Source organism: Oculina patagonica, chromosome 13, assembly GCF_052425735.1.
Source record: "Oculina patagonica isolate OP01 chromosome 13, crgOcupat, whole genome shotgun sequence".
NCBI lineage: Eukaryota > Metazoa > Cnidaria > Anthozoa > Scleractinia > Oculinidae > Oculina > Oculina patagonica.
In genome coordinates, this window is record NC_135770.1 from 31,983,198 (window position 1) to 31,996,403 (window position 13,206).

Below are 13,206 nucleotides of genomic sequence, written 5' to 3' on the forward strand. Positions count from 1 at the left end.
TCAGGGGCTGAAAGGCTGAGTCTGGATCCGCCACTGTAAATGGGTATGCTGGGGAAAACTTTGCAGTGAGGTAGTATCCTATCCAGGGAGGGAGGGGGGAAGAAATGATACTACTATTTGTTAAATGCTGTGGGTAGATGGGCCACTAGTCCACAACACAGACTTAACTAAAAAGCAATACATGTACCACAAATAGAAGCAGAAACTGGCGAAAGAAATTGAGAAGTGTAGCCATACTTTAAATTTTCTTTTATTGATTACCAGTAAAAATTCATGAAGTTTTTAATTTCTCAACTTAATAACCTCACAATCTTCCTTACATAAATTACAAGGATACATCTGAAGTGTAGCCTGTACGTGTATTATTATTATCTTTCAGTTATGAAAGTCTCTTATGAATGTCCTCAGGACGTTGCACAAAGACCCTGAATGAGCCTTTTTTAGTAAAATTATTCCATATACACCTCTTATGTTACAGTGATGCACTACACCATTCATTGCCACTTTACAAAGTTTTGGAAGAATCTTTATTAATTTTTTCTGATGATATTATGTTGCAATAATAATAAAGTATTTTTTGTTTGTCTCACGACGTAGTCACCCTAAGTGACTACAGCTGTATGTCATAAGACAAACAAAAAATACTTTTTATTGTGCTCTACCACGATGATTAACCACAACCTTTTTTAAGATATTATGTTGCATTTTGTTCGATAGGGCCATACCACGTCTTGACTTTTATAATTATTAGATACCGGTAACTGCTTATGCTGGCCCATAGCAATGAATCATTCAGTACCTGGTTACCGGTAATCACGCCAGGCATGTTTTATTGAAACCCCGGCCATTATATGAGTCTGCGAATGTGCTGGAAATGCTCTCTTGACTAGACTTGTGCTTACATGTTCTCACTTATCAATAAGCTAAATATATACCCTTATCACTAATTTTTATTTAAAATTATTGATGGCTAAATCAATATGGCATGTTTGTAAGATTGTCGCTAAACATTATTTTAATTTTTCAAACTAGCATCAATCCAAAACTTAAAATAATTTTGTTTGATTGGATAACTATTGTTAGACAACATCTACAGGCACATAAGAATTTAAAGGTTACCAGTGTGTTCTTCAAACTGCAATTCATTGAAAGTGAATGTTGTTTTCTTGAACTGAATTTTCTTAAATAAGACACCTAACTTTTGCATACAAAATCAGTAACAGTTGCCCTATAAAAATATTTGCTAACTTCACGTTATTTAAAATTGGACTATAAGGTGAACTAACAGATGCATTATTACAATGTAGACAGTGTACTTCATATACAAAACAATGAAACATTTACCTAAACTGTACAGAATTAAACACCTACGCTGCTAGAGAGTTACCTCAAATGCCCAACTTTGACTAAAAGAATCACTACAAGAATTTAAAATAAGTCCCTTATCCTTTTGATCTTTACTGTCTAGGCATTTCCCTGAGCCAACATGTCTAATCCTGTTAGAGCCTTTGTCATACTCCCAGTGCTGAAGAGTAATATGAGAGAATAAAACAATAACAAAAGGTCAATCATTATCATCATCATCATCATCGTCGTCATTTACCCAATCTCCTGGTGGAGAATTGGGCTGTAGGCTCTTTGCCTCCAGGCAGCCGATGCTACTGCTGACCATGTTCTTAAACCGTTCTCTAATAAGAACATCCACAGCGGCAGCATCAATAAGCAATATGAAAGGAAAGGTTTGTTTTTAAATCAACATGTACCGTAAAGTTCCGTGTATAAGCCGCACCTTTTTCCTCTAAATTCAAGTCAAAAATCGGGGGTGCGGCTTATCTACGGAAACATCTCTGGTTGGAGTTCTCAAAGGCCTAATTAATATTCATAAAAAACTTCTCAAGACGTCATTGAATAAACATATAACAACCTGAAAACTTTGTTGTTGTTCACTACCTTTTAGTTCCTCTGCAAAGCTGTTTGCAGTGAAGAGTGCCAGTCACTTCGAGTCATGTCTTTCCGCCGCGTGCGAGAAAGCACCAAGATAAACGCAAATACTCACAAGGCAAATGGCCGACCGCTTCGGTTTTTTATTGACCTTCACAGCAAATACATCTGCTGGATTAACAAACTCTTATTCTGCATGAAGTTTTTATCCTGTTGCGGGTAGCAGTTTCCAAGAATCTTGAAATAAAAACGTGATTTCTTCCGAAGAAAATGCCGCCATGTTTGTTTTTAATGCCCAGACTCCTCTCTACAATTCAGAGCTTGGCTACTAAGCATTCATCATTCGCGAACGATTCGAACGAATTACAAGTGTTTCAGGAGTGTTTAGAAGTGATAATCTCGAAAAAATGATATCAAGAGAGCATCCAAGTTTAAGATATTGTGAACTCAAACTAAAAAGGAGGTATGACAAGTGAAATTTAGCTTTCGTAAGACTTAATTTATATTAAACATTGCAACAACCACCGTGTCAGTGTTTCGAAACCGTGCTTGTTTGCCCTTTGTTTGTTTACCAATAGAACTTCACTTGAACTTCAAACTTTATGGTCTGTATATTTTTTTTCCAAAATTTGAGCTTCCAAATCGGGGGTGCGGCTTATCTACGGGTGCGGCTTATACACGGAACTTTACGGTACAATGAAATTAATTCATTTTTCAAACTCAACATGCATTGGATGTCCTGTCTCGTGAATTTTTCTCCAGGGCTGGTGGATTTTATTAGTCACTAGCCCAATTAATGGGCAAGCAAAATGTTTTGGACTTTTCAGTTAGCAAATTACAAACTGTACACTTAGTGTACAGGACACATAAAGATGATTTTGCCTAGGTTATCTTTTGCCCTGTAGTTAAATATAGGGAATTTAAGAACCCTCATAAATTATACATGGCACCTCTGTTCTTCAAAGGGTTAATCAAGTTCTATGCAGATGCTCTTTGGGCTTAGGGGAGAAATGCGTGATGATCCCAAAGAATAATTTTATCTGTATAGGAGGCTATTGCTACTTATTAAAAACTAGCCATGGTATATTGCAATTCCTGAGTTTTGATTGGTTGACAGGCAATGGTAAATGAGCTCATATACCATGGACCCCACATACAGTTGTATGGTAGGTGTATGCATCAGCGAGAACAGCTGGGAAGCTCAAATATTGAAACAAAAAAAAACTCAATTATAAAAACTATTCCATAAAACAATTATTCCACTTGCACTTGTTGGATATGAGATAGTTATAGCCAATGAGCACTTATGGAATAATTGTTAAATGTGAGACAGAGCAATTTTTTATGGATAATTTTATGTACCTGATTGGAGTTATCTTCATTACATTCCAGCAACACAGCAGGAGTTCCATCTTCTTCACTTGCAGTTTCCAGACAAAGTGTATCATGTTTCAACATCTTGTTCTTGACAAAATTCCATAGCTGTCAAAATGTAAAGGGAGATCAAAACATGCACAAACATCAGTAGCAAAATAATTACATCCCTTCCTTTTTACAGCACCTTGATTTGTTTACAGAAATTGCTTGACCATAATATTAAGACTTCAAAGAGGTGCACTTAGCTACATTTTGTACTATTTGGGGGAGAAAAAAATTAATGTACATACTAGAGAGGTCATCCTCAGGGCAATTTCATTACATACACCTGTAAACAACAATGCAATGAAACATTTCCAGTACAAAGTACTGGTACTCAAAAATAATAGACTAAATGGTACAAATTACCTATAATAAAAATAGACTGAAAGAAAAAGATATACCTGCCAACTTTTTCTGCATCAAAGGAGTGAGATTTTTATCCTGAGAGCACCAGAATTTCCAAAGACAATACCGTACGACCATGTCCGAAGTTTTCTGGAGACATCCGAAGATATTCCAAACATATCCCGATTTCAGTGCATGCATGCATGTTTCCAATGCTTTTCTTTTCAAAACTCTGGGACTTCAGGGAAAGTATCGTCATTTACTCATTTTACACAACGTTTTCATTTCCTTCATTTCTCACGTTGGTTTGAGTTCACCTATTTTTGAAATAGTGTGCCATTTATGGTTGTCATAACTCAGATCAAAGTTTTTAAATTGCACACTTGAGACTCACACCTAAGGCATGAGAGTTGGCAGGTATATAAAGATAAAAATTGAAACACAAATAATTATTATTTATGTTCCCACTCCCATTGTGCACTTACATGTACATAAGTAAATTTATTTAAGATAATCTGACCTGATTTCCTCCAGCTCCATGGCATTCAAACAGCCCCACAGTACCCCCACTGGTGTGACCAAGGGTATCCATACAGTCTTTTCCTTGCTTCACTTCTCCAAATGCTGTGGTGTCGTCATCCTCAGGAACTCTAAGGACAACAAAACCAACATCAGTTCAGTGAGGGATCCAGGCATTCACGTAAGCCAGGGGGCCTGATCATCCAGACCCCGAAATGGGGGGGGGGGGGGGCTTCTCAAGAATAATTTTTTCTTGGCCCTTTGGGCCTTAGTTTGGCCTAAAAATAAGGTGGGGCCCAGGCCCCCCAGGCCCCTTTCCTAGATCTGCCACTGTCAGTTGCTAGACTCCCTCTGAAAACACTGTCAGAGCTGTTTAATTATTTATACATGTATGTTTTATTTTTTTTTTTTTTTGCCTGAGAGGCACCATGGCCTAATGGTTAGTGTGCTAGATTCCAGATTGAGTAGTTTGGGATCCCAAGCCCTGGCCAGGACACTGCGTTGTGTTCATGGGCAAGATACTTAACTCTCATAGTGCCTCTTTTCACCCATGTGTATAAATGGGTACAGGCAAATTTAATGCTGGGGGTAATCCCATATGGGAGTAGCATCCCATCCAGGGTGGGGGGTAGAAATACTCCTAGTCGTGTCATGCTAAAGAAACCAGGATAATCTCCAGCCTGGTGGGCCACTAGGCTCGTATGTAGACTTGACCTTAAGTTTTTTGGCTCTTTTTAAAACTTAATTTATTGTTTCAGACCAAGACAAAATAACAACCATGCAATTCATCTTACAAAGTGCCACATATTTCTTTTACTGCGCCTTTTGATAACAAGCAAATTAAACTCTGCTCTTGAAATCAACAGATCTATACATTTTTAATGCATCATTCATCTTAGTGGCCCTTTCACTCTGACAGTGGGTTCAAACAGTCACATCTGTGGGTCGATTTTGATCAATAATGTTGGTCTTTTTTCAAAATTTGAACATTGGTTGTTATTGTAAAATATGATTGACAGCAGCTAAAAAGACAATTGTTAGTTGTTTAAGTTATGGTGCATCCACCATTGAATTCATGACTTTCTTCATAAATATTTTTTGAACAAAAGGCTTGAAAAGCTGTTTGGCACACTTCGTATGTTTTCATGTGTGTGTGCGCAATCAAACTTGATCATAAAACCAAGCCTGCTTGGTTATTAAAAATTAGTAAATACTGACACTTATTTCCTAGAAAGATTGTAATTTAACGAACGCTTTCTTACCTCAGCTCAGGGTACACATTCTGAACATACCACTTGAAAGGCTTGCATTTTAATTTCTTGCGTAGCTCCAGTCGGCCCTGAATACTTTTGGAAAATAATTACAAGGAAACAGTGAGCAAATGAGGGTCTTATAAATCTACAGTATGTATGCTATGGCATCTGCATTTGTTATTATTTAATTGGGTTGCAATAACGATTTGATGTGATAGTCTCCTTATAACTAGGGAAGTTCTGGGAAGACGTGACTGCTCCAAATAATCACAATAATTCTTATCAAAGGCTGAAATTTGCATGCACTTTGCGGGCGTACAGTGTAGTACTATTTTTCACTCTAAGATTTAGAACTCACTCTCCATAGGGTGTGTTCTTTGCATATGGCACAGCTGCGTAGTAGAACTTTTTATAATCATCCATCCAAACCTCTACAGCTCTTCTTGTGTTCCTTAAAAACAAATAACATACTGCGGTTACACAATAAAATTTGTACAGTAACAAATGTCTCTGTTGAGTACATGTACTTGAAGTGTTTTGGAAATGAAAATTATTTAAAACATTTATTTTATGCAGAAAGAGTGTTGCAGGGCCAAATAATACACTGTACTGGAGTTGTAATTCAAGGCTGCCTTGTATGGACACTGCACGTGTGCACAGCACTTACAGTAAATCAATACATACAATCATGTACAAAATGTAAACTTTTAATTATGAGGCCTGATCAGTCATTATGTTCAAGTTGAATGAATCATATATGACATACTCACTTTTGGAAGACATTCATACTGCCTCCAGGAAATTTGTAAGGATGTCTGTTTCTAAACACGTGACCGACTCTTGAACAAGGAATGATTTCCATGCTGCCACCACATTGCCACGCTCTGAAGGAGATTTCTATGCAATGAAACAACAAGTGAACATACTGTATTTATTCGCTATAAGATGACACCCTAAACTTTTGATTATTCAAACCAATTACACTCTGACAAAAAAGAATTAAAAATAACCGGCTGGAACTTTTTGCCAAAATTAATGAGCTTATGCAAAGCTAAGAGAAATAATTAAAGTTACAAAATTAAAAAGAGGTAGACTGACCTAAATTCTCTCCTCCCCAGATGTCCATGTCCATATCATATTTTCCAATTCTTTCAAACCATTTTTTGTCGATTGAGAACAATCCTCCAGCTATCACTGGAGTTCTGCAAAGGGGAAGTTGAAATAATAATTTAATCTATTATTAATTATTATTTTTTATTAATTCTATTATTATTAAATGTACATTGCAAGTACATGAAATGGAATTGCATGCCTTGGACTGTTCTTGATTATTACAGTGTGCATATTTACCTGATAGGATCTGTAGGTCGACCTGATCGTTCTGCGAGCACATTTGCAGGCAAGAAGTCCCACTTGAAATTCAAGTTCCATCCAAATCCTAAGGAAATGCAAATTTAAAAGGTCACATAGTTGCAACATAGAGTGTCACAAAATTAATGGGATGAGAAAGAATGGGAAGGAAAGGGATGGGTCAAGACAGGATAGGACAGGACAGAACAGGACAGGAAAGGGGGGGAAGAGGAAAAAAGGGAAATGGAAGGTAAGGAAAGGAAAGGAAAGAAAGTAAAGGAGAAAGAAGGCAATGGAGGGGACCAAGGGGAGAGGAGTGGAGTGGAAGGAGAAAATGGATGGAATGGAATTTGAAATCAATGTACTTATACACATACCTCCTCTGAGATCTGCTGACGATCCAAGGTACTCAAATGTGTCCATGTTAATTACGTCAATGATTGGACTTACAATCATGTTCCGATTCTAAAAAGATAATGGCAGAAATGGCCATAGTTAAAATCTTTAGATTGCATTTATTTCTGTTCATTGGCAAAACTACAATGATCAAAAAAGGGATCTACAGTAAGTTGTTATTTACAAGAATTCTCATTTCTAAAAGAAATCTTCTGAATATATATACATGTATCTTGATAACATTACATTCTCAGATATTTTCTGGGGAAGCGAGGAAGCACATTCAACAAGTTGTATGTACTGTGTACGATGTCTCCCTTTTAAATTCTTTACAATTCAATTCAATTTTTTAATAGATAATTATACAAAAAACAAAGCAAAAATATTTGCTCAATTAAGAAGTTTTTTAAAGTAGTTACCTACCCTTACCTAAGGGCCTCTTTACATGAGAGCCAAGATGAGTTTCGTCCCAGGGTGAATTTCGTCCCGGGATGAAAAAATTTTCATTTCATCCCAGAAAGACTGTTTACATGGCATTTTTGGTCACATTTCATCCCGGGATGACATTTCAACCCTGTGCTCAGGACAGTGATGTCATTGTCCTGTGTTGAGTTCATCTCGGGACGAAATCATGTACTAGACAACAAGAAAATGACCAGACACCAAGATGAATTAATCCCAAGAAAATGACCAGACACCAAGATGAATTAATCCCAGGACGAAAGTCATCCTATGCCCAAAAAAAATCATTCTTCCGAAAAATGCCCCAAAAATCATTCTTCAAAACAATTACATCAAATAGTCAATGGCCACAAAAGAAAATACCTCCTTAATCCTCTCCAAAAGTGGTTCTATCCAGTTCTTATTACACTCACAGTGACTGTCTAAAAACGTCAACACTTCTCCTTTAGCTTCATCTGCACCTCGGACACGTGATCGCATTAGTCCTGTACAGGCACAAACAATTAATTTAACAGTCAGTCATGAGGTGCCAGACATAGTATCTAGTATACATTGACTATACTGTTAAGATGTGATGAAATGCAGAGCTGTGCTCTAGCAGAGCCCGGTTGCCACAGACGACTTACTTTTGTCTTTGGGCGACTTGTACAACTTCGCTACCACAATAGCTTTTAAGGGCTGGGCACCCAAGATTTCTTACATAAGAGCACCTGGGCACCCTGCACTTATTCTAAGAGCACAGCTTTGTAATGCAGTCCTGACCCCTTTAAAAAGAACTTAATATGACTGTACTGTACATGATATATCCAGACATATCTTGATCTTTTTTTTTCCATACATGTACGTACAGTCTGTCTAATTGAGGGGCCTGAAGGGGTTAAAATGGGAACTACAGTAGGATTTGGGCCAATCATCACTGCGAAAATGGGATGTGAGTCACTGGGACTGGGAATCACAAACAAATAAACAATGGAACTGGGACTGGGATTTGAAAAATCGGGAAAACAAAAGGCTGGGAAATGGGAATGGGACAATAGGATTTTTACCTTCTCTTTGGTTATTTCTAAGAACTTTCACCTTAGGCAGCTTGGCGAGCATTCTTCCATCATCAGCTAAGGACATAAAAAGAATTCAACAAGAAAGTCAGTCTTTTAAGATCAATACTACCTTGTGAGGCCAGCCTTTTTATTTTCTTGCTTTTTTTTGCACAAGTCTCTTCTATCTTGCAAATCATGACCCGAAATACAAGGAAAATGGGAATGAACTTCTCCTCGCAGCTCAGACAAATGCAATCACTGATGTGCACACATGTAAGCCTGGTGACACTGGCTAGATACTGTAAACACCACTTGTAACAACTGCCAGTAACAAATACAAACCTTCAGGGTTATAAGCGAGTTGTAGGTTAAATAGAGTGTAGGATTAAGGTAAGGTTAAATCTGCGTCTGGGCCTAGTGGCCCATTATACCGAGACTGGTTTCCACATTATTGACCAACTCGGAGTACTAGTAATTTCTTTTCTAAGTAATTCCTCCTGAATTAGATGCTAGTCCATTGGCTTATCCCCAGCATTTAATTAGCCAGTACCCTTTTGTACACCTGAGTGGACAGAGGCACTTACACTAAACAGGGTTATTTATAAGACATAGACTTGTCCCAAAACACAATGCTACCCAGGCCTGGCTGAACCCAAACCTCGCGATCTGCAGCCCAGCCCACTAACCATGAGGTCACTGTATCTCCTTATGATTGAGCTTTAGAATGTAATAATAGTAGGTACTTTGCAATTATATACATGTAACTTACGATTGTCACTAAAATCATCCACAAGAATTATTTCTTTCAACAAGTTAGAAGGACTTCTTTTGAGAGAGCTGCAAATTAAAATAAAAATATATTTGTAATTTGAATTTAATTTTAGGTCAACATGATTTCACTCTAGAGTCTGATGATTTCCTTTGTTAGTTAATATTAATAACAATAATATTTAAGATTTCTATGGCGCAAATTACCATGTAAATATGACCAAATGTGCCTTACAAATATAAAAAATTTAAAATTATAAAATACTAAGAATATAAGAGATTTAAAAACTACCTATTTACAATAATGTATATTATGACTAAAAAAATACTAAGAATTTAAATCAGTTTACCCTTAATTCCTTAAACATGCATTAAATTATGAGTACTATCAAAAAATAACAAATATTAAAGAAAAAATATAGCTTTATACAATAAAGTACAATGTACACTGTACAGTCATATAACTTTAATATATTATAATTATAGTCATGTATGTACCTTATGACTGTCCTTAATAAAGCCGACCTGCCTTCATTGTGGAAACAAATAATAATACTTGTTGTTGGTAAATTAGTCTGCCATGTTCTTTCTTGGCACCTGTCAAGTACAAGAAAATTAAAGCTTAGTGTTTACGACACAAATGAATAAAAATCTGTCCTAACACCATTTTGTTTTGTCCAACCAAGATGGTATCTTAGTAGGACAAGTGAAAAAAATTATTTGCAGCCCTGTAGTACTGCACTGTGTATAAGCACCAATTACTAAACTCAGCTACAACTCCGAGAATGAGGAGAAAATTATTTGGCATGCTTATAGCAGTTACCAGCATTCTATAAAACTGACATTAATATTGTGTATGCAATGTGTGGTTCCAGAAAATATCCATATATACTCCCCCCGACAGAAGGGATTTGAAATTCCAGGGAGGAATTGTATTAAGTTAAATTGGAATTTCCAAAGGGGTGTGCGGTCATAGGGCAAATCCCTTTTTTTTGGACGGGGGGGGGGGGGGGGTATGGATATTTTCTGGAACCACACAGTGCTACTAACCAAAATTTGAAAAAAGACAAAAAAATATTTTACACTCACTGGGAAGCTCTTACATCAGGGACTTCCCTATCAAAGGCAGCGTTGTCGCTGGCTTCTTGATTGTAAGCATTGCTAGCATAAGCATCATCTCCCTTCTTCACCCTGGTGACAGCTAAATAGTTCTTGACGTCGAAATCTTCTATCCTACGGTTGTCTATTTCATCTGGTATTCCTCGTATCCCTCCTAATTCATTCTAAGATCAAAGTTAAATCAGATTGCAGAGTAAGAATGTAAATTAATTTTTCCAATAATAATAATAAAATTAAGCTTAACTGGCCAATATAAAATCGCTTATATTGAAATTCTCATTTCGACTGACAAGATTATCAAAATAATGGAATAAACATAGGTGTTTACAAATCACCGAAGGCAACAAAGCGTTCAAGATTCTCTACAAGCTTACATTGTCATCGTAAGTGCCTCCATTGTCGCTATTCTGCTCAAAACTTCTTTCACGTGAGTCCTCGCCTTCACCAAAATCCAGACTATCAGAGCGGGTATCGTCTTTTGATCCGGTCAACGGAGCTAGAAAATAAACCATTCCTCCAAGCCATATTGCTACTAAAATAACTAGAATTGTCTTCCTACGCCTGAGCAATTTCATTTCGTTTGAAAAACAAACAGTCTAGTACCATCAAAACATTTTTGAAAACACTTGTAAACGGTTAGTTTAGTATGCCGACGTGGAAGCCATTGCTGAGTCGTGAAGGGATGCCTAGGTAACCAGGCAATGGAACGTATTTATAACGTGGGAGGGGAGGGTTGGATGTAATCTCGTACCCAGATCTTCTCAACCCTCGTGGTAAGTATACTTGACATCTAGCTACATCTGGGTACGAGATTAGGTTGGCTGGATTGGTTGGATTAGGTTGGATGGCCTAGAATTTTTCAAAAGACAAGTGCAAGTGTCTTTTTATGCTCTGAATCAGAAATTTAATCGATTTCAGGCTGTTTTTACCGTCAAAACTATTTCTTTTCAAGATCTTTTGATGGGGCATGTCTTTTAGTGACCCGCGCGTAAAGCCACTGGAGCCAGGCTCTTTTGGAACAGAGTATAGTAGTAGTGCTTTGATAGCGCCGAACTAATAATAAGCCTGTCTAAATAAATCTAGTCCAGTTTCTAGACTAGAAAGCTGATTGGCTCCTAAAAACCTCCCAAGGGCTTTCTTACCTAACCGACACTGTAATTAGTTTCCAATAATAATACATGTACGTAATAAAAGACGTTTTTACCAGTGCTCAAAGGCTGCATCAATGCCTTTCCTCAAGCTTTAAGATCCGACTGTCAAGGAATCCACCTGAGCTTACGCCTTCTATACTTCGTTGTCCGGCCTTTGCCAGGGGCGCACGTTCCCAGTTACGAGAAGTACGCAACTGCATACAATAACTTCTCAGATTTTTTTTACATTATAGAAGAAATGCAAAGGGTGAAGTCGTGTATTTTCTCTACGCGTTGTGATGTTTTTTGTAAACTTTTTTCTGACCCGATGGGCTGGGACAATCTTTGTGGGCGCGCAGAGGGAATGGCAACTGAATGCGGCATAGAAACAAGAGTGCCGCGAATAATAGTTGCAGCCCAAGAACAGCGCGTCAATGTGCCAGCAGACACGCCCAAGCAAGCGCAGAGCTGTTTACTTACCACTCGTGGATCGTATGGTACAAGAGTCGAACGACAGGTTGCTGACCATAACGATCGATTTCTAGGTAATTATCTGTTGCCACCAAATAATTCCATCGCCAGCAGAGAAGTGCTTAATACGATCTACGAAAATTACAGGGGTGATCTTTCTGATAAGGTAGCCTATGACAGTGAGGTTCTAAGATGAAGTGCAAAGTGTGCACATACTGTGGAGAAACCCATTGGTCTAGTGGAAAGCATCGAAACCACGAATGATGTCCTGTGCCCAAACGTATTGTAACAACACTTCTTATGATTCTTCTTTAATGCCAGTGTCCACTGCGACACCCGAGCGGTCATTTAGCATCAAAAGTAGAGTCAAGACCTACATGCGCTCAATTATAAGAACTGAGCGACTCTTCGCTCTGCATGTTTATAGAGACACTCCGGTCGACATTAACATTGTAATACGGGAGTTTTGCGCTAAAAAAGGTTCGCTTTTGAATTGTAGTCGTAGTATCTTAACTTCCTATCAAGTCTGCAATTCTCGAGTTCTCAGCTTTTCACTCAAGTTTAAAAGGGGATAACGAGACTTCTTTACACCAACTTTAAATCACATTAACACACGGTAGCGTAAAGGTCGGTTTATAATAATCACCTTTAACAACATTTCTGATAGCTTAAAGTTGGTTAACCAACTTGAATTCAGATTTAAGCCACCTTTAACTTTACGTAAATCCCATGCAATTTTCATGTTCAGCGTGTCAAGCACTTCATTACGGTCACAAGAATGATAAACTGAAAGTTGGACATACATGCCAAAAGGACTTCGCTTTTTTCCGATTCGTGATCGCAGTTCCATACCCTTATACTCTTCTCTAAATAGCCGTTCATTGGTGATATGTGTCATAATCTCCAGAGCCTTCACAAGGCTGTAAAAAACTTCATATCCCTCGCGACTCGCTGCCCAGCGGGTACGACAGATACTTATTAAAGTCGCTTTCTTTC

The 13,206-nt window shown here is 37.7% G+C and overlaps 1 protein-coding gene across 1 annotated transcript; it reads right to left on the reverse strand.

The window, feature by feature from the left end:
• Positions 1-294: 294 nt before the first annotated feature.
• LOC144636028 (polypeptide N-acetylgalactosaminyltransferase 2-like) lies at positions 295-11,291 on the reverse strand. Its single transcript, XM_078495166.1, has 15 exons — positions 10,984-11,291; positions 10,580-10,773; positions 9,989-10,087; positions 9,492-9,559; positions 8,732-8,797; positions 8,049-8,170; positions 7,205-7,292; positions 6,828-6,915; positions 6,576-6,679; positions 6,248-6,374; positions 5,836-5,928; positions 5,487-5,570; positions 4,226-4,355; positions 3,304-3,423; positions 295-1,525 (listed from the first exon to the last, which is right to left on the reverse strand). The coding sequence occupies exons 1-15, from the start codon at positions 11,182-11,184 to the stop codon at positions 1,376-1,378; spliced, it is 1,734 nt and encodes a 577-aa protein (XP_078351292.1). The 5' UTR covers positions 11,185-11,291; the 3' UTR covers positions 295-1,375.
• Positions 11,292-13,206: the final 1,915 nt, after the last annotated feature.